Source organism: Falco naumanni, chromosome 2, assembly GCF_017639655.2.
Source record: "Falco naumanni isolate bFalNau1 chromosome 2, bFalNau1.pat, whole genome shotgun sequence".
In the NCBI taxonomy this organism is placed as follows: Eukaryota; Metazoa; Chordata; class Aves; order Falconiformes; family Falconidae; genus Falco; species Falco naumanni.
In genome coordinates this window covers 90252253-90278934 of record NC_054055.1, presented here as the reverse complement: position 1 = coordinate 90278934, position 26682 = coordinate 90252253, and the positions used below count along the sequence as shown (strand labels likewise).

The following is a 26682-nucleotide window of genomic DNA, read 5'->3' as shown; positions in this document are numbered from 1 at the left end:
CACGGCATTTAAATGGTGAAATGGGAGAACAACATGCCTACATTTATCCCAGACTGCCCTCTTAAGAGCACCCACTTAAAAGGCACATTACTTTTTCATAGGACTTCAGTTCTCCTCTACCCCTCCCCTTCTTGCCTTGTGTCCAATGTATTAAGGAATATGTCATGAACAATGTTTCTTTCTTCTGCAGTGGGAGCCATTTTCAGTAAGGAAGCAGTGCTGAAATCAATCCTCTTCAGCTTGTTCACTAAACATTAAAAAAAAAACATATTAGAGTTCAAAGAAAAAAACCAAACATACATTTGGCTTGGCTCTGAAGATATTAACCTGGAATCAGCCCTCTCTTTCCTTTTTTCTTTCCCCCCCCTGGAAGTTAAAAGCTATAACTTCACAGTCCCATAGATTCAAACAGAAGTTTGGCTTTTAGAATTGACTGCATCAAAGAAAAAATAAGGCAGAAGTTCGCTGTTACCTCCCCAATGTGATGAAGATCTTTTTTATGTATACACTATGATAGCTACCCACCACTCCTACAGAAAACTTAAGTACTCTCCTCAAAGTATGGAAAAATGCATCAAGCAAGAAACACTACAGAACAAACAACCTTCTTCAGGCTTTGCCAATGGTACAAGAATGCAAGTTTATGACAGAACTCATTACCATAGGCCACAATGATTGAAACTTTAACTTAAAAGATCTTCTGTTCAGTTTCTTCAGTCTTTAGTGTTTCTCTAATTCTCTGCTCTAAAATTCCAGCCTGAAACAAAGGAAGATGGAGGTACAAACTCCTTCCCCTGTTCTTCCCCTTTCTTCTTCTGAGTTTCTTTCCAGAAGGAACATGGGCACCGAGACAGGTAAGGAGCTGTTGTGGTGTACCTAAGAGAGCCACCATGGGGGCAAGCAATCAGCCAGAGCACTGGGAAAGCCTGTGCTGCACTCAGATTTGAAGCAGAGCGAGCACCCTGGAAACAGAGAAGTCTACTGGGGGGTGCAGAGCACATCAGGAGTGCCCTTGTCTGTCAGTTTAGCCAAAGTTTCCAAAATTGTGACAGCAGGCTTTTAAACTGTCTTACGCTACGGACACACAAGACAGAACAAAAACATGATTTTAAACAAATCAGGAGCATTTCTAAGTGGCAGAAGTTCTGAACTTGACTTCCTTCCAGCTATTAAGTTGAACCTGAGGCAGACATGCATACTACCAAGAAACATGACATACATTCCCCTTGCTTGAAGATTTCTTCTTCCTCAGGACTCTCAGGAACGAGTGGATTAACAAATGCTGGCCTATGGACAGGAATTTTTTTGTAAGTTACAAACTTTACAAGAATTTGTCCTGTAAATACATTATAACAGTCTTTCATTATTGCTTACTTACACAGTACAAGATGAAATGACATATTTCAGGTTATAGCACAGAAAAAAATATATTATTTCATAATGTGCAGCTGCCAACAGAATATCACATTAGCTTTAAGTCTGAAGAGGCAGCGAAGTGATCCAACCACTATCTAGTATGATTAAGAAAGAGTAAGTCATGCATCTATGCTTCTTAAAGAGCTAAAACTGTACCCATAGATTATAATTAAGATTATTCAAACAGAAAGCTGTTTAGAAACTCAGCAAATTAAAATGTGATGAGCCAGGATAGTCTAAAACAGATACACAAATCTTGAATGGTACCATTCCACCAACCAGGACGAGCATAGTGCTGTAGCTAGCAAGTGTTCTTATAATCTACACGCTCCCACGACAGCCTTATCAACAGCCAAAAGCTGTTTACGACGTGTACCACTTGTCAAAGACGATATGAGGCTGCCTTCAGCATGAATTTGTGTTTTTATTTTACTGCACAAACAACTTTAACCTAATTATATAACATTTAATTATTTCTTTTCACAAGGTAAGGCAAATGCTTATTTTACAGAGCCATTCTTCCCCATAATTTCTGATTATTATTTTTCTATTTTCAGCATTGAAACAAACGCTTAGAACAATATATACATAGACATACACACAGATATCTGCCAAATGATTCACCTCTACCCCAAGCCTTTACTTATGCTGGTGACAAAAGGCATGCAGAGAGGATCTTTTCACTTTGAACAAACTGCTCTTTCCCAGTTTGCTAATCATCTGGATTTTGGAGACACACCAGCTCCTTCTCCATCACAGAGCTCATTCTCCCTCTCCTCAGCTCAGGACACATCTACATCAGCTCTCCTGTCCAAGCCCCAAGCTGCTGAGATGCAAGTTTGCTATGGTCCAAAAGCCACACAACCATGTTTCTGTGACACTATAACCAACGTAACATACACCCTGTACCTCTCTGAAAAGTTTCTACCTTACATAGGACAAACACCCTTCTTGTATGGACAGAATGCTTCCAAAACACAGTGGGCTTGTGGACATCTGGCTTTAAGAACAGCCACTGAACTTTGTATCTATCTACACGAGTCCAGGTAGGCTTGTCCCCAGTCAATTTGCTAGTGTATAATTACATCAGATTTGATTTACTTCTGTTGCAAAACAGGTCCTTACAATGGGAACCATAAATATTTTCTTTTAATGTATAGGATGTCAATGGGTTCTAAAAAAAAAAAAATATCTCATAAGTTTGATGGAAACCTACCTAAAAATTATTTATTCCTGATAATGTTAGAAGTAGCTATGTCAAGCAAAACTCCTTCATTAAATACAGGCAATTATTTAAACTAGTTAAAACCAGAAAATTGTTTATTACTTTTTCAGGCTATACAAGAAAGAGGTAAGAAATGCATCTGATTTTTTCTGGAGTCATCAACCAAAACTGAAACTCAGTAGTCTGTTAGTTTAATGACTAAGAAATTGCAGAGAGAGTAAAACCAGAAAAATAAGAAAGTTCTTGGTGGTGGTTTTTTTTTTAAAGTTCTGTGGGAATACTTACCTGTTCCAAGTTACTTATATAAGCAAGTGTTAGGCTGAATTATTCTGATGACACCTATCACATCAATTAGGGAATTAATGGCATTAGCCACTTAAAGACTATTTAACCATTAAAATTCAATCCATTCTGGTTTTAGGGCAAGAAGGCAATTAATTCTAGCAACTACTAGAATGCAGGTGGGTTTCTAGAGACTCATTCACTTCTGTTTCCATCAGGTCAGTCATTCAAACACAGGGAAAATCTGTTAAAGGCTCAGATCCCAAGACTAATAGCAATTCCTGGTATCATCTGACTGCTGAAATCAATGCTCTGAAGTTTGCTGCAGGGAAGTAACACTTGCCAGCAGAAAACATTGACCATGTGATTTATTTATCACCTACGCTATATGGCTTCTACATATACATAGCAAGCTGCCATGTCTGTTATTTTCACCACAGTGGGAGTCTGAAAACTATTTTCCTGTCCTACAAATTACCGTTTGTTCTCTGGATCCCGGGCCACCATGACAAAGGTTGCATCTAACACAGGGCTGTAGTCACCATCATGTAGCTACGAGAGACAGGAAACAATTCTATTTTTAAACTGTAAAACTGTAAGTGTGCTTACAAGTCAACATCAACTATTCCATCACACTGTTAATGTTTACTTTCACACTCCAACATCCCTTCCAAGAACTTTCACAACAGGTCGAAGAGAAGGAAGTAACGCAAATTAAAACTAGTTTAAGGAATTCTGCAGTGTAAACCTTAAGCAGGGAATGCTTATTAACTACCACTTTCAGCTGGGAGGGAAGGAAACCAACACAGGCATTTTAAAAGGACCTATTACCCTTTATTCTGAGAAATGCCAAAACATTTTTTTGTCAACACCAAACTGTCACTAATGCCGGCACTGCGAAGACTTCCAACAATAGAGGTGTAACATTAACTTCTACATCAGAGACTTAAGGAGACCAACAGAACAAAAAAATACTTACCTGTTTATCTGAATTACAGCCACTAATATTACTTGTTTATAGCATATCTTTGTTACTCTAAATAATTAAATAACTGAATTAATATTTCAGTTAACTGATCAACTGACAGCAAATATTCAATAGAAAGGTTAAGGATTTTAAAATTTAATTACTAATATTCCCTTTGCTTCCTGCACAGTGTAGTCTAGTTACACCCTTTATTGATTTTCTATTATTTAGTATTTAATAACTCATTACACACACTATGCTACGCAGTAGATAAAATGAACACAAGAGGTATGATTTAATACTGGTTCCAAATACCAACATTAAAATTTATAAATCTATAAAATGCAAAGGTAGAAGAAAAATAAAGTTTTTCAAAAGCAAGAAGAAACTTATTCAAGAACATGCAGAGCACAGTCACCTATTTTTTTCTGCAGGAGTACTGTGTTGCTGTTTAATTACAAAACAATGATTAAGAAAAATGTGTCTCAAAAGAAAGATTAGCAACAGATAGCTTCCAGTAGTCTAGGTGCAACAAGATATCTTGGTCTTCAAACACTAGGGCTGTGTCAAGCTCTTCAAAAACAGTTATTCTAGAAAATATAGTTCAGATTACTAATGTCATTATCCAGAATTCCCACTGAAGCATCTCATGCCTGTCATAAGATAGAGAGAAGTCACAGAACTAACCTGCAGCATGTGCATCTTCACTTCCATGGAGGTCCTCCCAACCCAAGAAACGTTGCCAGTAAATTTGATGTCACAGTCTGGATATATAATCTTCTTGCACAAATCTACAAGACAAACATTAGAGGTTACTGGAGACAAATCACTCACATGTAATACTAGAAAGACTGGATTCTCTACGACCTTTTTGTGTTCTGCAAGTGGCAACACACACAAAGACAACTCAGAAAAGACAGTTGTTGCAAGGGACCACCACGCTGCTAGCCTGCAGTTTCTGCCTTATCAGACTTTGAAAGCCAGAACAGGAGGAGGAGGAGGTGGGCACACAGGTGGCAGATGGATAGCAGAGCCACAGAGGTGTTCAGCCACACAAGCAAGGTCCAACTCCACCAGAACAAACACTCTTCAATAATGAAGCTAAGAAACTCACATGCCAAAATAAAACCAAATACAGAAGTGCAGGAAGCATGAAAGTTGTATTTTGAAGGGAACCATTTGAATGAAATGCTGAAAAGAATCTACAAAGCCGTCTTCCCTCTTCCATTCAACAAAAGCCATAGTACTCAGAGTTCAAAGCCAAAACAAGATGAACTAAATGGAAGAGTGAAGAAGGTATCCGCAGTAACATCCATGGGAAGGCAGTAGCTGCTAAAAGTGTAAGACAAACAGATGAAAACATTTCTACTGACCAAATTGCCACTTACTGATTTTATCCACCAGAGCTGTAACTATTGATAAGGGAGACCTTGGCTGCATTTCCTGCTTGGTGTGAGTGTAGCAAATCAGAACTGTGGAGAGAACAAAAATGGAGTCATCTCTCTAACAAAAAATTCAATGGTGCATGAAAAGTACCTGCAAAATACATACTTAAGTATCATACTGTAGGAGTGCACATGACTTCCACATGTTCATGTATGTAACTCACAAGATTGCTATAAAGAAAACAGTGATTCAGCAGTTGTCTCAGTTATATATGTATTTACTTACTACAAAGAGAAATTTAACTTTAAATCAGCACTTTGCTCCACTTTCAAACCCACGTAATCTCTTCCCTCTACCCCTGCAGCCCACTGTCTCAGATCCTACCTACCTTCTGTTTTGATTTCATGCAGGTTGTCCAAGGACACAAGCTATCTGAGGACTTACTTTCAAGTACTGATTCCTTTAAAGGGATGCCGATTAGATAAACTGTGCCTTACAGGCATGAAAGCATAGTCAGAGGTAATTATCACACTCTAATTATTACTAGCCAAACCACTATTTAAATTAATTAGCTCTGCTCATAAAAGCATATCCAAGTAAACAGAGTCCGTAGAGTAATACAAGACTGCAAAGACTATTTTTTCTAGTACTCATGTGATTTTCACTCAGCACAGATTTCCATACCGAAAAGTATCTGTTTGTGCTTAATGCGATAAAAGAGGAGGAAGATCTCTGTCCTTCCACATAATCCAAAAACTTTTTCCCTAAGATTACTGAAGTCACAATTCTAAAAACTGTTATACCTATGAACTCATGCCATCAATATGATTAGTAAAAGCCTGAATGTCATCTATCAGAACCCTAATGACAAAGACAAAAAAATGAAAGTTGATCAGACCTTTATGCAGTACATCTGTCAAGATCACAGAATGTACTGGGGAGGGGGAATGAAACAGTATAATTTCCTGTGAAAACTGCTGACCACCATCCTGAATATTGTGTAATTGGGACAGGTATCTTGATTAACTCAAAACGATACCTCCTCAGTGGAACTGACTGAAGCCCAGTATGACTACAAACAAGGCAAAGACATTCTGTGCTGCAACAGGAAAAACCTAAGATGTTCACAGATTTCCAGAGAAAATAAAAAAGGCACAGAATGAAAAACAGCTCATCTCATTCACCAATGAAGGGCAGCCAACAGTTTCAAGTCTCCTTTTCTAATTCAGGACAGGTACTGAAGCCAGTTACCTTCCACATCCCAGAAAGAAATATAAACCACCTAGCTGTCTTGTCTGTCCTTGATAGACAGGTGACATACATTCACTTGTTTCTCTGCCTTCCTCAGTTTTGCCCACCTGGACCCGCAGAAGGTCTTTCCTGCCAAAAAAAAACCCAAAAAGCTGTTCCATTCAGACCCTTCCCTTAATAAGCACTTATTCTTTGTTAAAAATCTCCATCAAAATGCTCCCAACTAGCTACAGAACTCTGATGAAGAAAGAAGTCACCTGGTGAGATTTAAAGAAAAAAGTATCTCCAAGTTATATTAATAACCTAGCACTTATTTTAGCTGCAAAACAAAAGTCAAAGATCTTGAACTTTTAAAGACCACAAATAAATTAAAAGGAGAAAAAAACCTAAGAAAGCTAATTCATGAAATAACTGAGTTGATTTTACCCGTAACATCAGTTTGGAGTCAGAACCCAAGAATTTATACCAAGCATTTTTCATTTGTTCTCAACGGATACATTCTGTTCTTTCCAGATTATACTCTCCTCTCCCCAAAGGGAAGATTAAAATATTTGCACCTCACTCTGTTGGGTTTTGTGTTGGTTTTTTTTGTTGTGGGGTGTTTTTTTAAGTGAAAAATCTCATGTTGAAATGGTGGATTCTGCAGATTTTCTCTGATTTAACACTCAATGCACATTCATAACCTAGGATCAGTCATCAGTAAATTATTCTTGTAGATGGTCCCTTACAAAGATGGTCCCTTGTCTCTTGGTTGGCAGAGACAAGAAGCTGAAGCTGACCAATTTTGCTTCTGTCTGTTCTTTATCATCCTTCCTTCTCCTTCAGCATTAGTATCTTTTGGTTTTCTCCTTCTCCTTTGAGATAGCGCATTGATATTATTCCCTCCCTGAGGTCATATATATCACCCAAACAGTGCTCAACAGTACTCAAACTCACTTTGTCTGCATTACTTGTGCATTCTTTACAAGGGTATAGATACATACCTCCTAAACTGTCGAGATCTTCAAGTATCCTTCCAAACCTGTAAGATCAGGTTTTTGACAATTAAATACCTACACACACAGTAAATGAAAGTTAATACTTTCTTGTGTGTCACATAGTTGTTTTGTTACCTTACACTGTTGTGTACATTCAGGTACTTTTCTCTTATTTCAGGTTGACTTCCTAGAGGCAGAATGACTTCCAAGTAGCTATCCTTCATTCTTCTAGGAGGGAGATCTTCCTGCCGTTTTGCCAGTAAAGTGTGAAGAGCTTTTCTTTCTTGCATTGCTTGCACATGATCCCTGGTAAGAAAAAAAAACAAAAAACAAAAAACAAAAAACAAAAAACACTCTGTCTGGAATATGACAACAGAACTCCAACCTAGCTAAAAGATGTCACATTGAAGATTATCAAAATGAAAACAAAAAAGCAGTAAAAATAGCAAGACACAGTAAGCGTGACTTGAAAAGAAAGTGAAATGCACACAGTGAGATAATGCTAGGCAAGACTACTGCAGAAAACATTTTAAATAGTTATATGTACAAGTGGCAAACACAAACTTTGCACTAAGGAGATGAACAAAGTTTATCTAACTCTGAATGCTCCCAAAATCGTTCTCCTTGAAAAGAACAAATCAGACATAATTTAACCTATGAGGGTTTGTGCATATTCATGTCTTCCACAGCTACTGTATCACAGCTCTTCCTACAGCATCCATTTTAAAGGACTCTCAACTTAAAATCTCTCCCATGAAGTAAAGCGGATGTAAAGTGCTGGTTAGTACTACCAACACAGAGAACTGATCTGCTAAGATTTTCTCTGATCCACAGGTGAGTTCTCCCTTCACAGCATCAGTTCATACAGCATACACTTGATCAGCAAGCTAAAAGAGAAAATGAATCTATTTTTTTTTCTCTCTCTCTCTCTGTTCCTACCCAGTCATCTTACAACTATACAGGAAAGTCATAGAAAGATAAAATACAGAAAAGGGAGCACTACCCTTTCAGAACTGCTTTTCCAGCACCACCAAGTCAGAGGGAGTAAGGCCCAACTTACTGTCACTTCCTTCCAATCTACCAGGTTGGTTCCTTACACAGTATCTACGAGATATAACAATCTTGCCCAACACTCTCTCTTACCTGTTCCTTCAAAGTTCCCTCCCCTTCAAAGTGCAACTTGGCTCAATAAAGCAAGTATTTCATAACATCCCTAGAACCAGCAACAAAGCATTAAAAACCTAAGGGTTAAACATGCATCAGTTCTGGTATAAAGCCAAGGAGTATGCAAAACTATGAATCTATTTCACAGAGCACAAGAAGGCATAAAACACTATGTAACCAAACAATTTTAAATTTGTGGATATGTGCCATTCACTCAGTTGTGCATGCTGCATTGCTGAGATCCGAGTGCCATTGTGTTTAACAAAACCAACTTTAAAAAAAAAAACAAAAAAAAAACTGAAAGAAAACAACAGAAAGAACCTTTTCACCAAAAAGAAACATTGTCTTCAGTTTTGACTTTGGATGAATTGCGGGTATTAGCCGTTTAAGATAAAGACTTTTTTGGCTTGAGTTTTCTTTTTGGAAGAGGAGAGGTACAAAGCAGTCACACTTTGACTTACACTCCCTCTTTTCTGTTTAGTAATTTTTGGGGAAATATGAATAATCCGTGATCAAAGAAAGTAAAAGTCTAGCAGAAAATTTCAGTTAGTTTTGTTTGTTTGCTTGCTTTAAATACGAAATATGGTTTACCTCATCTAAGCAACATGACTACTGCGGAGTTCAGAGAAAATAGAAACACAATAACCTCCTCCAGAGAGTTAATGTTTGAAGTTATGCCACTGCATAGAAATAGAATATACTAGATGACTAAGGAAACATGCAATGTCCAAGATGATGCACCTTTCTGCTTTTTAAAATATTTGTTTCTGAGATCTTTCAGTGAAAAGTTGAAGAGAAATTAATCAGAGCCTAAATCAGAAACTTGTCTATAAACACAGAGAAACCAAACAATAAAGATTTAACTATATTCTGTTTTCACCAGTCCCATCCTGGCTCCTCTGAGGTCAGCAGCAGAACTCTTCTTGACTTCAGCTTCAGAATGTACTCTTCAATATATGGAAATATTAGGCTCAAGGCAATAACATTTTTCAACACATACTGTTACACACTGCAGTGCTAGTCATACAGTAACAATCTCTTATCCAAGTCTTAACTAATACCTGCCCTACACATTTGCAGAAATGACATTATATTTATTTCTGAAATGGCCACAGCTCTTACCTAGACTATAATTAGCAATGAACAAATTAATAGTTTTAATTACAATTTAAGTACAAAAGCAGAATAAATATATAAGCAAGATATTTCTTTCTAATACAAAATGCCACTGACCTTTACAAGAGAAATCATAAACCAGTGTTTCCTTTTAGTAAAATTAACAGCCAAAAGTACTCCTCCAGCATGCATCTCTCCTCTCTCCCACCAATCCAGATGTATGTGCATCAGTCTTTCCCTAGTTCCCATTTCAGGACCCCTATCAAGCTGTTCTCTTTGGTTTGTCCTCTTTAGTCATTCTGTGGCCTAAATGAATTAAAGCACTGGCTGTTCAGTCTCCACGTATCAGTTCTTTGTCACTCCATTTTAAAAGTGGGATCTCAAAGGCTGCATGATCCATGCCCTTCAAACCTCCCCACATTAAACCCAACATTCTCAAGCACTCCCAGCTATGGGCTCCCTGGCTTAATTTCTTCAGGGGAGTTAGAGCACACAGTACTCTGCAAATCATTTCTACTGTATTTTATACAGCACAAGAAATGTACCTATCTAAGAAAAACACTGCTGTGGTGATCCTGGCTTCAGTCTGCTCTCCTTAAAGGGTGGGAGCAGTCGGGGAAAAGAGACAGATGGAAGATCAGATTTGACCAGAGCCCTCTAAAATCTCGATCCTTGGATGGCTCCTCCCCAGCCATTCTGGGCTGCAGGGAAGGCTTTTTTAAAAAACAACTTTTAAACCCCTTTTTAGCTGACCTATTGAGAATTTTAAGCCCCCTCACGCTTGGATACTAGTCTTACTAAGCAAAACTCAGCTTCCCTGATTCAGGCACTTTCTTTAGCATGCCTATAACCTTGTTTAGATAAACCTAGTCAGAAGGCCTGGACACATCAGACACTCCACCCAGGCAAATCTCTATTCATTTCCTTATCAGTGCACAAAGTGTGAAAGAAGAGCTCAGCAAACACAGCTATAAGAAAATTAACAATCAATAAAATAAATATGGGACCAAGCAAACTGCAATACACAATTACCCCAGACTGCTATATTGACTTTTTCAGAACTATTAACAGTAGAGGATTACAGTCAACTCTGGTTTATCCAATGTAATGAAGAGGGAAGAAGGTAACCTGAATACAGCCAAAACACCAATGATTTAAATTATAGGTAAATTCATCTAAAATTAAGCTACAGCAGAGAAAAGAAATGCACAAGATGCTCCTGACTAAGGAGACCCTGATCCTGAGCTCACAATTTTCCAAAGTGACATGGATGCCGCCAGGCCATTTGTAATGCAACCTGCTTCACACTGAACCAGCTCAGCTGCCTCTGAATCCAGTGCAGGATAAATCCGTTATGTGGGTAATCCACCAACAGATAACTCAAGAGTAACAGCAACATTTCCAGCCAGACAGTACAACTCTTAAACTTCCATCAGAGTTAAAGCTAATAGGAAAACCTTGTAAACATCAAGATCACGTTTTGTTCCTTTGGTGCTAAAGATCTTCTGTCAGAGAAATTTCAGAAGTTGGTCAACCACAAAGTAACAATTCAGAAACCTTGTCTGCATTGCTTTTCAGCTGGATCTTTTTTCTTTTCCACTCAGGCAGCTAACATTGTTAACTTCCACTACCACAACCCTGAGCTCTGGGTTTCACAAATAAAGTAAAACACATTTAATGTACACTGTACCTCCAGTTGGTAGATGCTCCCACTATATCCCTCAATCTGCTCCGCACTGAAAAAAAGAAAAAACACACAAAAAAACCAAGCAAATCAAGTTTAATTCTGTAAGTGATGAAGATGAGGTTGTGTGGTGATAAAAGGCACAATCCTCATCCCAGAACAGGAAAATTAAGCAAATTCATGCAAATAGCAGCCCAGAAACAAAAGTTTGGCCAAATCCATGATGCTGTTAGTAGGCATATCACAATAATGGCCTGAGTAACATGATTCGTAGCTTACTGTGTATAGCCAACAAGGAGTGTTTGTTAATGCAATCAAACACCTGCAGGGCTAATTAACAGCTGAAAGAGACAGCAGATCAATATCAGATTGAGGAATTCTGATGTGAAAATATTTCAGCCTAAACACAAAAAAATTGTGGAAATAAAAATGTATCAGAAAGTCATAAAAGAACATAAAAAGGAACAGTGCAGCTGGGAGACGGGGAATGAGGAGAATACTATTTAAATAATCCCACCTGTGAAGGCAGGTAATGTCAGCAGACTGGAAATTTTTAGCAGTCTCAAAGAACACAGCGTTAAGACACTGAAAACAGGCCTATAAAACCAATTCCAGCACTGTCTGCACTAGAGAGTTAATACTAGCTCTGCACAAGGTTTTCCTAAATTTCAAGAATAATCTGCATAAGCAGGTTTTCTGCTCCTCCCTCAGATGAGGCTATTAAGTGTGCTAAGGTCCCATCAAATCTATCAAACTACCCCATCATTGTTAGCCAGGTGAATGTATGCTATTTGGAAACGGCTGAAAACAAGCAGCAACAATTACCAAGCTCAGAACAGAAGTTGAGAGCTGAGCAAGGGATTCCCTGGTTACTTACAAAGATGTTAATATAAGGAAGTTCAAATATTAGGGCAAAATAGTTAGGGACACGTCAAGGAAGGGCTACCCAAAAAAAAAAAAAAAAAAATCATGATGAAACAGAAAGAGGACTGCTGGTGACTCATGAGCTGATTCTTTGTCCTTCTAGATTATCAGACGTCATCAGGCTTGGCACTTTTCAAGCTAAATGCCCAGTCAGAGTATTCACAGCGATTAGCAAGCTGTTCAGAGAACTCTGGAGCAAGCAGAGCCTGATTCCCTAAGTATTAAATCATATACCTCTCTCTCACCCAGATCCACGTGGTTCTGCCTCCCTCCTCCCCACACAGTCGCTTCAGTTTCTGCTGCTTTCCTGTCCAAGTCCCCCATACCACCACTGCAGCACCCCTAACCTCCTGTCTCTCTTGTTCCTCCCTCTGCAACACCTGGTCCCTACACTCCCAGCCTGCTCCTGTTTTGCCTGCCCTCCGGACAAGCACCAGCGTGAGCTGCCGTTAGCCCAGAGGCAGGCAAGGGGCTGACTGCCAGCCAGCCAGCGCACAGCCCCCCGTCACTCACCAGCTGCTAGCAAACACCATGGTGGTGGCAGACCCCAACACTAGCTGAGGCACCCCACCGGACCTCTGATTTGGAAGCCAACTTTCACAAAGCTTGTGGTAACACATTTCTCTTCAAGATTTGTGCTCATCATTTTGGCTTCAAGATTTTTGGCTGACATCAAGCAACAGGAGGTTCTAGAAGAAGAGGAGGACAAGAACATAGGCAGACAAAGACGAAACAGGTTGCTTAGGCCTCACTTCTTTAGGAAAGGAGGCTAAAATCATGTTTTGAACTTAGAACAGTTCCACTACTAATTCTAAGAACAAAAAAAAAAATTTCACTGAAAGAAACTGATTGAAAACTAAGCTTAGAGTTGGGCGGGTTTTTTGGAAGGGGGTAAGATATTCTTTTTTTCTTAAGAAGCAGCAGGCTTGTACAGAACAGATACTACCTTCCTGTTACTCATACTCCACCGGTAAAACTGCCATAGCATGCATTTGATAAATACAATGTTAGCAGAAACACTGTTACAGCTTCTAGAACACAAAACCTCTGTTTTCCAATAGGTGCAGACTGGGCTGCGATGGAGAGGGAATAAACAGCACTTTCTCATTGTCTAAACAAAGTTCATTTTCCTTTTCAACTCTAAAGAGGTAAAAGGCTCTGAAAAAAAATCTCGAGTCCAAATGTGCAAACATGTATATACACTGTTAGTCACATTTCATACTTCTGCTTTCAATTTCAGGCATACAAGTAAGTATTTGCCAGGCTCAGACCACATAATTTTTATTTTAACAATAAAAGCAACAAAGTGTAAAAATGTTTCCAAATTTGCCAAGCTAAATCCAGTCCATTTTACAGGCTCATAAAAAAAAAAAGTACATGGGTTTTCTCTTTCCCCCCTCCCTGGGAAAACTATATTGCTCTTCTAGATATTAGTTATCTTACAACAGAAATTTAAGTAAGTAATTAAGCATAAAAATCCATAAACTCTTTCTCTTCTATTTGGCAAATGTCTTAAATCTGCAAAACAATTAAAGCAAATGGGGCTTATCCACCATTATCATGCTGTGTATCTCACATGTCTCCTAACTGCGATCAGTGGATCATTAATACCAGAGCAGCAGGGTCTGAGTTTATTTGCACTGTGCTGTGAGAAAGGACACGAGGGCAGCTGGACAAGATCACTGCATTCATCTCTGCTAATGAGATCCATGTCCCCTTGTGTTGGTGCCTCTCCAGACTGTATCCAAGTTCAGGTAGACCACTGCAATGTATTTTACTACCAGTTTTGGTATAGTGCTTGTTCTGGACTTCAGTGAAAGATGTGGATTCAAACGTCCAAAATGAACCTAAGTACTGCAGGAGCCACTGCGTAAGAGATTTTGTATCCCACAAGCCTCTTAGAAATGTGTTACCCAGCACGCCACCAGAAACACAGTGTGCGGACAGAGATCTAGTACAACAACATTGCCACAAACAAGATCAGAGCCATTCACTCGAGGCAAAGAGGCTTTAAGCAAGTCAACAGAGAAGAATACTAGCGTTTCATTTTTCATGAATGCTGAAGTAAGGAAAAACAGTAGCTAAGTAAGTTCAGTGTTACAGCAAATATTAAAATATGTACAGATTACCACAACACACCATTATTCACATGAATGGGTAAGTGTCCTGTGGAGTGGAAAACACAGGTTAGATTAACAATTACAAGAAACAATGCAAATTACATCTAGTAAGGAGTTACCAGATTATTCTATCTGCTTGAGTTCCATTTAGCCCATGTTCCTTAGTTTCAGTAGGAAACATGTCCTTGCCCAATTTACAGTCAATATCTTTGTCTTTTCAACTGAGTTTGTCCTTTCTTTCAAAGCCAGCTTTCTAGTTCCTTTGTCTACTGGCTCTGTGTAATGTCTGCTTGCAGTGTAAGTCAGTTTTTCAAACTTGGTGCTACCATGTACTATTGACAAACACCAATAACTCTGGGAAAAATATTTGGTGCATTTTTCAGGAAGCAGGATGAGAGATATCTCAGAGGAAACCTCCAAAGTCTTGCTTTGTGTAGCTTTTGGGAGAACCATGGAAGAAGCATGTAAAAAGCTAGTAAGAATAACTATTTGGTGCTTTTGTGGAAGCATGGATACCAAATTAAAGGAAACTAGTTTACATATCAGCAAAAGTCTGCATAACATTATTTAAATGTTATGATTTTGGAACAGAATCTCAAATATTTACAGTTATTGTAGTCCAAAATATATTAGTATTCCTTGGAAACAAATCAGAGACAAGGCCAGGGTGGCCTGACCTCTACTATTTTTACTGGCCTTCTAGGTGGTATCATTGTCAAATATCCAAACAAAAGAGCAGGGTAATATTTGCAAGTATGCAATATTCTGTATCCTTGCTCCTCTCCTTTAACCTCCCAAACTACTATTTATAAACAATAATGGAAAGAACTTCTCTAACAACAAATAACTCTCATTTTCTCTTTTACTGGATAACCTGTGGTTTCTATTTAGAGAACAAAGGGAACAAGAACATCTCAGAAACAAGCAGAACTCCATAAAGGAATTATTTGTACCTGGCTCCAGCCCTTTCCCTCCTCCTCTTTTCTCAGTACATGGGATTAGAATGCAAGAAAACTTTTATAAAAGCTTCTGAAACAGGAACATTACTGTTTATTACAATTAGAGCACTAAAACAATCTTTCAACACAAAGCTCTACTGACAGAGCATTTTCATGAGGCAGTGCTGCTGATCTGATTAAAAGATTTATCTAAGTTTAGGAAATTAATGGTATTAGCACATAAAAGGTTCTGTAAGACATTATTTCCACTCAGTTCTTCCATTTCTTGGCCATTCTCTCCAGTCATCATAGCACCTGTCTGTACTATGTTGACTTTATATCTAGAGCCAACCTGAGAAGCAGTTGTCCCACCAGGAAAAAAATCACACGCTCTTCCAAAACTAAAGAACCAGACAAGCCTCTAAATCCGCAACTTCAATGATTATGATTACGTGTATTTTTTGCCATTAATCTCCAAACACACAGTGATTTTCTACTACTTCTTAAACACGCCATGAGCCAACAGCAAAGGGCATGTCCATTACCCAAACCATGTAAACACACGAAGGACCACCACCTGAAACAATAAACTCCTTGCAAAATGCTCTGAAGTACAGCCAATTACCTTCAGACATGTCAGGAAGCACTGGGAAGCCACTGGTCCCAGACGTGAGTGTTCTAGCCAGAACAGAAGGAAGCTTCTTCATGATGCACAACCTATAGGCAGAGCAGAAGAATTCAGTGTCATTAAAAGTAATGCCATGAAAATAAATTTAGGATTTATTTTTAGAATGGAGCTGATTACTTCAGAAACCCCCATTCCTTATTTTTATCCTGACTTTTAGAACCAGATACAATCAGTACAACAGTTCCAAGCCAGATGAAATTCCAACTGATACCTGCCCTTATTTGAAAACAAGATGAATGCTTTTCTGCTGGTAATTGTTCTCTTCACTGACTATTCTGATGCCCTGGGAACAACAGCTTCTACCCTGCAGACACACTAACGCAGACAGGGTCCACATGCATCTAGGAAATCATCCATGACCATAACCACACACTTTTCCTGCACTTGGCTGGTATGCATAGCAATGGAAAGTGGAATATCCCAAGAAGGGTATCACAAGGCATCCAACATGACCCCATTCAGCTAAGCCTGGTCTTCTCCATGGCTTAGTACTGCTGCAACCCAGAACAAGCCTGAAGTGCAGGATATAATCCTCTTAGCTGTTCAGCAAGAAGGGACAACCATGAAACCCTTCAGAGAATGTAATCTGCCCAGCAGTTCAGGAAAGTGTTTGACCAGGTACTGGCCAGTGCAGCTCCTCCAGGCAAGCGAAACTGCGGGAACACAAGAATACACTGAGGGTCAGGTCAGCAGGAGCAAAACCTCTCGTGCTACTTCACACTGTTATCCTGACAAGGAACATGGGTTGCTGGTAATTTTCTTCAGCTGAGTCTGGGGTTTCACCTCAAACGGGAGGCAAGTCACCAGGCACCAGCAGAAAAGTTGGACCATGTACACACATACCTATACGTGTCTCCCTCATATACATATCCACACATATATATCATGTACACACGAGCTTCCTCTGTGGGCAAGGATGCTAAGTGCTTAAGAGTAAAAAGGAACACACACACACACAAAACCCCTCAGAAGCCAGCGGAATCTCGTACGCCCCGGAGATGACATAGGTGGCAACGGTGGAAACTCTACGACTGATGCAGCTTCTGGCCCGGGGTCTCAGGGCGCGGCCAGCGGCGCCTCCGGCCCGGCGCAGCCCGCATCCCGCAGCGCTCGGCCGCCGCCAGGCCCGGCGGTGCCGCGGGCGAGCCCCCTCACGGCAGCGGGCGGGGCGGCCGCGGGGCGAGGGTGAGGGCACGACACCCCCCGGGCAGGGCGGCGGCCCAGGGCCCTGCTCCCCTCCCCGGCACCGCCGGGAACCGCTACCCACCTCCCCCTCAGGGAGCGGCGTCTCCCCCGGCCGCCCCCCTCCGCGGTCCCGCCGCCGCGGGCAGGGGCTAAGCGGCACGGCGGCAGCCTTACCGGGTGGCCAGCATGGTGCCCGCCGCGCCGGGGCCGGGGCCGGAGCAGTCGGCGGGGCCGCCTCTCGCCCGCGCCTGCGGGGCCACGCCTGCCCCAGGCACGCGGTCCTCCAGCACCATAGACTCGCGGCTCGCCCGCACACAGAGCGGCCCTGCGCCGCTCCCGCCGCCGCGCTCTGTGCGCTGCCCACGCAGGGCCGCTCGGAGCCGGCCGCCCGCGCCCGCTGCCGCCCGCGGGGCCGCTCCGGGCCCGCCGGGCGCTGCCGCTCGGCCCCGGCCTCCGGCCAGCGACCGCGCCTTGCGCACAGCGCCGGCCGCCGGCCTCTCCGTCTCCTCGCACCCGCTCGCAGGGGCGGATGTTGGGGCCGCCGGCGACCGTTAGGCGTCGGGCGGGTCCCGGCAGAGCGGGCAGGCCCTGCCCGCCGGGCTGTGCGTGGGACTTGCTTTGAATAAACACCGTGATTTGTTTTTGTTTAATCTGTTGATTTTTAATACTCCTTTTCTTTCCGCTGTGTCTTGAAAAGGGCAGGCTCGCGGGCGCAGAGCCGGGCGTGCCGTGGCACCGGCCCCGGGCCCCTCCGCGGCCGGGCCGCACCGCACCGGCAGGGTGGGCGCTCGGCGGCCGGCGGGGCCGGGTCCGCCGCGGCACGGCTGTGTGCCGCCGGGGCGTGGGGGGACGCGGCCTCCTCCCCTGGCCAGTCACTTGGTGGCACTGTTAAGGAAGATAATGGAGAGCCTTGGGCTTGTCCTAGGGAGAAGAGGTTTAAGGAAGCATTGCCCTGTTGAGCAAGCTGTGCGGTTTCCGCAGGCGAATAATCAAAAAAATTAACTTGCATCAGAATTACTTCTGTCACTGGGAACTGAAGAACCTCAGAGCGGAGAGGCCGCTGCCATCAAAATGGTGCTCCTAGGAGGTACGAATTAGCAATGAAGTCGTTAAACATACCTGGCTAAAGATGCCACTGAGGCTGTATGAGGCTATGAGAAAACAGATGCTCTAAGCAAACAGTCAAAGTACATTAACTGGATTATTCATTATTTGCAAAAGTAACACCTCATCAGTTTTTTTCTCTATCATATCCTTTTTGATAAATTGCTTCCAAGCAAACTAAGGTGACGTGAATTGAAAAACAGGATTCGTGTCTTTTTTTATGAAACTTGTGATAGGGTGCAGATTTCTGTTTCGAAAGACCGAGAGACTGAAGTTGTGTGCCTTGCACACTGAGCAAAAACTGCCTGGAACCGACCCTTACTACCAGCACAGTATTTCTGTCAGGGATGTGGTGCGAGCACTTCCCTCCTGTTTGATGAGCGCACAACCAGGCACAGGCACAAGCAAAGAGCCCGGTGGGTGAGCCTTGTTTGTGGAGAAGGCAGCGAGCAGGTAGAGTGGCATGCACGGCACGGTAGGGGAGAAGCTCCTCTCACCTGGCCTGCACCCCCAAACATCTTACAAGGCCAGTCCCCAGGTACAGCCTTTGTATATGCCAGCCTAGGCAGTCACACCTAGCTACCTGACAATGCATAAACCTGCTCTGTGTGTCTTACCAAGGAAGAAATCAACAGTGCTATTGCAAACCTCATTCAGCTGGTTGTAGGAAAAAATGTGGAAACGTGGTATGGGCGTGTACTGCAGGTCCAAAAACCAAGAAGCCATGAAAAGAATCATCTCTGGACAGGACAGAAAACTGTGCCAAAATACAAAACCGTGAATGTGACATGTAAGAAAAACATCTGCTCATCGTACAAACCCCTGTTAGTTTTAAAGAAGAATTTAGATTCTCTAGGATTCTTTTTAGAGCCTGAGGTACTGCACCCAAGAACACTGATTTAAGTATATGGCAGGATCAGAGCCGAAGGGACTTCTACTGCATCCAAAACATGAAGTTATAAAACTGAGGTCTGGCTTGGTTTCTTCACATTTATTTCTATAACCTTTTGCATGCATGATATAGATGATGTGCGGATGCAGGCAGATAATTAGTTATGTCTAAATTCCAGCTTCATCAAATGTAAACCCATTGCATTATTCCAAATGACAGATGAGATGTATTAGCTTACAGGAATAGGGTTCTAATGACCTAAAATATGTCTACAAAGATAATAATGGAAAATGATGGTCCTTTTATTGCCAGCATATGGAAATTCATGCACTTTTGTTATATGAAACTGTTAATTTTGCATTTGCCCCGAATCCTGAGCAGTGCTACTGTGGTATTTATTTACTATTCTGTACTATTCTGATAGAAATATTTTTTTTTCCTATGTACAGCCTGGTGTTGATAAACAGTAATTGTAAGTTACTTGAAAAAGTACCGGGAAGCAACTATGAACTCATAAATAACAGTGCAAGCTCTAATTATTAGGAAGAAATTAGTCAGTAAAATGCTAAGAGAATCCTGAATGTTGTCCAAAGACTAATCTGGATAAATTACAGGTCAATATTGAATATTAATTGCATTTTCTGTATTTTGCTGCAGAGATTTGGCAGGAGATATAATTTGGAGATACAATTTGGATTGAAATACTTGAGAACATTCGATAGTATAAGAAAAAATCTATTAGCTCGCTGCATTTTAATGTGGAATAAGCAGTTCTTCTCCTTCCCTATTTTATTTCTTATGAACAGAATCTTTGAAGCATGAGAGAGGCATTCATACAGGAATTCAAGGAAATCAAAGGAAATCCTAGCAAAGGAGGAAATAAAAAATTAAAATACGAGAAGAGAATTTGATTAGTTGAACGGTAAAGAAAGAAAACTGACGCCCACTTGGAGCCTTTCTGTCCAGCCTCCAAGAAAAGAGGCTGTTCAGACATTTAGGTGCAAATGAAAATACACTATCAGTACAAGTCCAGCTGAGGTCCCATAACTCTCTGAATAAATTGTCCAGTTCCATTGCCATGAAAGGATCTTGGGGAACTAGCATGGCTATTTCCTGTAGCTTGAAACTAGACAAGACCTCCATCTCTGGAGAAGAAGTGGGGAAAACCTGCTTCTTACCTAGCACTCTGTGTGCTTTTATTCACACCAGTTCCTCTTGCACGCTAAAAAAGAAAGTGGTGTTTGCTATTTTACATGACATTTTCTGTTTCTTCACTTACAAGTAAGATTTAGGGAGGAGATAAAATGAGGAGGACAATGCGCATGATCTTTTTAGATAATTCTAATCATTCCACCTGGCAAACACCAAAGTACCAACCCTTCTCGTGGAAGGATTCAGGTGGATTCACCGTCAGCGGGTTCTATGTGGAAGAAGCTGCTGTCTGGCAACAGAAAAGCAAGCTAATCCAGACTTCTGTGCATATTTCATTATAACAAGTAATTTCAACATTGGTTTACCTTAAACACGTTCACTAACCACTTTCCAGCATACATTATTGCATCATTTAAGAAAAACTTGATCCTTTTCAGGAGACTTACCACTTACTCATTCCCTTGGAGAGAAATGCAAATAAACAGGCTGACCACTCAGGGATAAAATCCAAGCCCTATCCAAGTCATTAGAGATTTCACCACTGACCTCAGCTACGTCAAGATGACACAAAACTTGCTCAGAGACAAACAGACTTGAAACAAAAGGAAGTACAAGGCCCATCAGTCTGATGCATTCACTAAACTGAGTTCTTTTAGAACCTCTTTCTAAAATATTCTTACCATTCTTATTAATCTTACTTATTCTGAAAAAATGCCTCTAGTAATATATAACTAAATAATATATAAAGATATAAAAAATAAATATATAATTAAATAATGTAATAAATATATAACTAAATAATTAGATATTTTTCACTTTCTTGTTGTTGTTCTTTTATTTTTTATTGTCTTCTTTTCCTATTGTTTCATGAAACCGTTTCTGATACTTTAGGATACTTCCTTCTACCTCCTGAACTTTAAAGCTAACTCCAATGAACTGTATTCACTGGGGTAACACAGTATCAGCACATTTCTGAGCAAGTTAAAGCAGGACATCAAAGAAGTCAAAAGTGGAAAAGCTTTTTTTTTCCCCTGAAACGTCAAAAGTCATATGACTTTCTGACCTGAGAATGAAAGGAACTAGGCACTTCCTGATCTTATACAACAGTAAGTTCCCTGACAGCATGACTTCCTCATTGTGAAATGTAAACCAAGAAGAGTTGACACAACACAAACGCTGTTAAATCTTTCACAGAGACAGTATTCCCCACTTCTAATCCCAGTCAGGTAATTTCTAGGGATTGAAAAAATGTGTATTCATTAAATGTATGTACTTGGGCTGAGTCTATTCCTTGCTAGTTTATTCAGAGTCAGTCTCCCTACCAAAACCCCTGTCCTGAAGGATTTCCAGATCCATAACTCGTGAAACAAAACTTTTCTATTATAGCCATTGGCTGTTGCTTTATGGTTTGGAAATGCTTCAGTTCTTTGGGCATCTCCATTTTTGCTCCAATAGAGGGTAAACTGGGCCAGTTAGAGTGTTTGCGTAAGTCCTAAACCACTCTTCCAGGACTGTAGGCACTTTCCACTCTGCCAAAGGATTTTCTTGGCTAGCACCTACCACCAGAATCCATGCTTCTTAATACAGTTCTCCTGTAGTATCACGTTCCATGGCAGCCCCTCTGTTTAAAAGAGGGTGAACCTTGTACATTGTTGGATACACTGAAAAATAGGGTGTGAGTGTTGTGAGACTGTTTGGGAATCCAGGTTTTCAGGACTGTTACTCTGAGGCAGTAGCACAACTTAATGTCTTCCCATATCCCAAGTCAGTCTTAAACCAAGTCAGATTAAGCTACATGTACAATAAAGAGCTCCTTTACAGTAATTAAGAATGGGCATGATAGTTGCAAGATTTATAGAAGAGGGTGAAAAGAAAACTACGTTTACGCCAAAGAATCATACTCCTCCTTTGGGTGGCCTAGCTGGTAGGTCTATGGACATGCACGGTCATCTAGATCAGGATCCAGCTCTCGCTTTGCAGCACAGATCTGTGTCCATAGGTAACATTCAGAGGAAGAAGTGGGCTGGGGTTAATGCCTCCATCCTTTCATACTCCAAAGCTGTTTTGGTGAGTATCCAGATTGAATTCTCCATCGCACCCACCTCTCTCCTCAAGGACATCCATACCTCCACTGAAAAGAAGTCTTAGCCTCCCTCATGGCAGACTACTGGCAGATCCCTCGTTTCGAAAACACTCCTGTCCATCGTGCTTCTCCCAGCACCGCCCCTTCCCCTCCAGTCAGGCCGGTAAACCGTGCCGGCGGCGGTGCGTGTGTCAGGCTGGAAAAGCCCCAAGCCCGGAGGCCGCCGTCGGTGTTTCCCGCCCTCCCCCGCCAGGCCGCGCCTGCCCCGGGGCGGACTTCGGTACCAGGCACCCACCGCGCCCCGCGGGGTTTGATACGGACCATTACTTAGTGTTTCAGCCAAGTACAGCGGCTTCTCTTTGTTTTTTCCTCAACACAGCCGTGAAAAATACCGTGTCGACAGCCGCCGCGCCCCGGGGCCCAGGCGGCGCCACGGCCCCCGAGACGGTGCCGCGACGCCCCGGCAGGAGCAGCCCCGAGTCGGGCGCAGCCGCGCTCGCCGAGGCAGCGACGGGCTCGCTTTTCGGGGTCCCCTGGCAGCCGGTGCCGGGAGAAGCCCCAGCCCCGGGGAGCGGCAGGGCGGGCTCGCCAGGCAGCGCCAAGGGTCCCCTCAGCCCCGGGCCCGCCGCCCTGCCCCCGCGCCGCTGAGGGAGAAGGGTGGGGAGTGTCTAACGCGGGCGCCCTGCAGCGCCGCCCGGCTCTGCCAGGGGGCGCTACCGCGCGGGCGGGGGAGTGGGGGTGGGGAGTCACGAGACATCCCGCACCAGCTGTTGCTGGCAGGCTGAGGCGAGATTCCGGGGAGGGGCGCTATCATTGGCTGAGGGCGAGCACCACGGGCGCTCCCATTGGCTTGCGTGAGGGGAGAGGCGGAGCGCGAGTGTCGATAAATAGGGAAGCCGGCCACAGCGCCGGGCAGAGGTCGAGCCGGAGACGCAGCGCCAGCCGGACGGGGGTCGCCTATCTGCTCAACGCCGCCGGGACATGCTCGCAGCCTGACTGACCGCAGGTGGCCGCCGCGCCCGGGACACGAATGAAGAAGCAGTTGCTCCTCCTGTTCACACATCGGGGACTCGTCAGCCGAGGGGGCCGCAGGGGGAAGCGCCGTCGAAAATGGCCTCGTTCAGCATCCGCGCCGCGCGTCCTGAGGACTGCCCCGACCTGCTGCGACTGATCAAGGTGGGGGGGCAGGCGACGCTGGGCCGGTAGCTGCGTGTCCCCCAGCCCGGGCGGCGACGGGGCCGGAGACCCGCTCAGGCGTCGGTCTCGGCCGTGGTGGGCGGTCCGGCAGCCTGCGGGGGGGAGGGGGGCACTCTCGCCCTTGTGTCTGAACGAAAACAAGCTCTTGCGCAAGGCCGGGGGCGGGGAGCGGCCAATGGGGAAGCGGCGGCGGGGGCCGGTGGGGAGAGTCCGCTGACACGTCCCTCTCTTCCAGGAACTAGCCAAGTACGAGGACATGGAGGATCAAGTGGTGCTAACCGAGAAAGGTATCCAAGCGGCATCTGCTGGCCGGGTTGGTGGCCTGGTGACGGTGGCTGTAGCTCAGGTGCCGATTTATTCTGCTTTTCTAGAGCTGCTTGAGGATGGCTTTGGCGAGCACCCGTTCTACCACTGTCTGGTTGCAGAAGTGCCAAAAGAGCAGTGGTCGTCTGAAGGTGAGGATTCCCAATACTTACCGCTAGATGCTAAATACACAACAGGCATCTTATATGTAATGTTATCGATTGTACGTAAGGTTCTGCCAGTCAGTTGGGGTAGGAGGAATAGGTTAACTGTTAAATGCAGTAACGTATCGTGATACTCTGCTGAAGTAGTTGCTAATCCTGGAGGCGTGGGAAGATCAGGTGTAACGTAATTTACTTGACTCCAGTTAATTAAATGGCTTTTCTTGTTTGACCCTGACTTACCTTGATGTAATCCTGTTGAATCACGTTTTTTTCTTTAATTTGTCCCCAATCTTCAGGTTACAGTCTCTAGCTTCGCCATGTACATGGCCCTTCTGTGTACATGGATGGGCGGGGAGGTAACTAAAAGATCCGTTACACAATAAAGTAGATGATCATAATATGAGGTAAGGTCTACAGGGACAAGTGCTGTTGCCAAACCTTTACCAAAGACAGTAGATCAGAAATCTGTTTGCACGCTTCTCTTACAGTATGTGCAGAGTGTTACAGTACATGTAGATAAAATACTCAAGGTTTAGGTTTGAATGGGCTGCTGTTGGAAGAGTTGGTTTCTCTTTAGTGTTGGGCCACAGAATTAAAATTGAAGCTGCAGCTTTACTTACCATGACTTTATGGTGGTGAAGGTAAAGAAAAGCGATCCTCTCTGTGGAAGCGTAAATTGAGGTGCTGGAAATGCTGCTGTGAAGGTGACCTGTGAGCATGCCTTCTCGCACAGTGTAGTTAGAGGAATATACATTGAAAGGTCAGTGTTCTTTATAGAGTTTGGTAGACTGTTTTGGTTGCTGAGGTAGAAGAGGCAATCATCAAGATTGATCTGCTGTGAAAAGTGTTTTCTTGTCTTCCAGAACAGAAATACTGATAAATCAGTAGGGTATGCATTTCTCTGTAGGAAAAAAAGCCTTGTGTTCCTTTTGAGGATTTCAGGGTATGGCAAGGGCAATCTTCATTCTGTTAGGTAGACACAAGTTTGTCAGAGCTTGTATTTTCAGTTGTGTGCTTACTTGTGAACTTCATTCCTAATTCTAAGCCAGTAGCAAATGTCTGCATGTCACAATCTGTATTTTTAAACATGCATATAAGACTTAAGCCTTTTTAAAATCAGACTGGTTAAAGTTAACCCTTTGTTTCAGAACACTGCATTGTGGGCTTTGCCATGTATTACTTCACTTACGATCCATGGATTGGAAAACTGCTGTATCTTGAAGATTTTTATGTGATGGCTGAGTATAGAGGTATGTATTACAGAATTAGATGAGTTGCTTCCTGTAGGACTTCAAAATTAAAACTTACGTTTCTTGCTGTGGTTTGTTTTTTTTAGGACTTGGCATTGGGTCAGAAATTCTGAAGAACTTGAGTCAGGTATGTCTAAGTGATAAGCCTAAACAAGCAGAACTGAGAACACGATGTTCTTGCTCTTCTGCTAGCTGCATGAGAGCTTCTCCTTCAGCACTACTCAGAATTAAAGGAGTTGACAGGACACTAGATGGCTTAAAAACTAGACTTGTCTAGAGTCTGTTAAACAGTGACATGTGCTGAAGTGACTGACAATGAACTTGATGACTTCTGGTGATACATAGTTGCTGAATACTTTCACCAGTTCTTAGTAGGCTTCCCTAGTGCTGTTGGTTCAAATGTGTTGTTGCACACTTGCAGGTTGCTGTGAAGTGCCGCTGCAGCAGTATGCACTTCCTTGTTGCTGAGTGGAATGAACCATCTATCAGGTTCTATAAGAGAAGGGGTGCATCTGATCTGTCCACTGAGGAGGGGTGGAGGCTCTTCAAAATTGACAAAGAATATCTCTTGAAGATGGCCACAGAAGAGTGAGAGATTATTCCAGCAAATAAATTCTTTCTGTGAATATATGTGCTCTCTGAATAAACTTCTCCTTGCTTTCTGTGTGCAGTTTGTAGTAGAATAAAGTAGTGTGGATGCTAATAATGAAAATCTATGCAGGTGTGGTCCTAGAGTAATTGCTACTGTGATCTGGAGTTGAGGCATCTGTGAAGTTGAGTATGTGTTTGTGTGCATTCTTTACCAGTGTGGGCTTGTAATCTTTGTATATGGAAACTTCATTCTTGTAAGTGTCATTCAAATGTGTACAATGTACACACTGGTAGGGTTTGTTTAATTATTGCCTTTTATAAAAATAAATAGTGTTTTCACTTCATGGCAGTATTTTTGACTTTTAATTCTCAGTTTTCAGTTAGATGACATGCAAATTAATAAAAGACTCTCATTCACCCAAATGTTTTCTTGAGTGAAGCACAACTTGTCCAGTCCCAGTCCTTGTATGCCTGCAGGACCCAGTGGTGAGGTTCGGGGCACCTGTGCCAAATCTTGAATGTTTGGAGGGGTTAGAGATCAACCTCTGCTTCCTATGTGGTGCAGAGTGTCATGTCTCAGGAGCATTCTGTGCTAGTCAGCTACCTTTGAGTTACAGTTGGAG

General features: G+C 42.6%; 2 protein-coding genes across 8 annotated transcripts in view; one reads left to right on the top strand and one right to left on the bottom strand.

Annotated features, from left to right (window-relative positions):
• The window catches only part of ACOT9 (acyl-CoA thioesterase 9), a 28647-nt gene extending 5884 nt beyond the window's left edge, over positions 1-22763 (bottom strand). Inside the window, exons 1-11 of one of the 6 annotated variants that reach the window (XM_040582520.1) lie at positions 22598-22763; positions 16076-16167; positions 14532-14558; positions 11475-11520; positions 7640-7810; positions 7511-7548; positions 5279-5362; positions 4578-4681; positions 3402-3475; positions 1220-1287; positions 136-247 (exon numbers count right to left, since the gene is read on the bottom strand). In XM_040582520.1, coding sequence (XP_040438454.1) covers positions 136-247; positions 1220-1287; positions 3402-3475; positions 4578-4681; positions 5279-5362; positions 7511-7548; positions 7640-7810; positions 11475-11520; positions 14532-14558; positions 16076-16167; positions 22598-22629 — 848 coding nt within the window. In that variant the 5' untranslated portion in view covers positions 22630-22763. Of the gene's footprint in view, positions 1-135; positions 248-1219; positions 1288-3401; positions 3476-4577; positions 4682-5278; positions 5363-7510; positions 7549-7639; positions 7811-11474; positions 11521-14531; positions 14559-16075; positions 16168-17405; positions 17425-17497; positions 17636-22597 lie in introns of those variants that run through there. The other 5 variants (XM_040582518.1, XM_040582521.1, XM_040582519.1 and 2 more) reach the window with 5 other exon arrangements.
• A 680-nt stretch (positions 22764-23443) lies between these two features.
• Positions 23444-26403, top strand: SAT1 (spermidine/spermine N1-acetyltransferase 1). Of its 2 annotated transcripts, XM_040582517.1 has the most exons (6): positions 23445-23730; positions 23987-24038; positions 24123-24206; positions 25367-25468; positions 25555-25595; positions 25890-26403. In XM_040582517.1, the coding sequence occupies exons 1-6, from the start codon at positions 23665-23667 to the stop codon at positions 26058-26060; spliced, it is 516 nt and encodes a 171-aa protein (XP_040438451.1). In that variant the 5' UTR covers positions 23445-23664; the 3' UTR covers positions 26061-26403. The 2 variants fall into 2 exon arrangements, with proteins under 2 accessions (XP_040438450.1, XP_040438451.1); XM_040582516.1 differs by having other exon boundaries at positions 23444-23730; positions 23987-24206.
• Positions 26404-26682: the final 279 nt, after the last annotated feature.

Bases quoted from the DNA above. Each gene is read 5' to 3' on its own strand.
- SAT1 (XM_040582516.1), top strand. From the start codon at position 23,665: ATGGCCTCGTTCAGCATCCGCGCCGCGCGTCCTGAGGACTGCCCCGAC. The intron at 24,207-25,366 runs GTGAGGATTCCC...CCTTTGTTTCAG, and splicing joins AGAGCAGTGGTCGTCTGAAG to AACACTGCATTGTGGGCTTT. The intron at 25,596-25,889 runs GTATGTCTAAGT...GCACACTTGCAG, and splicing joins TTCTGAAGAACTTGAGTCAG to GTTGCTGTGAAGTGCCGCTG.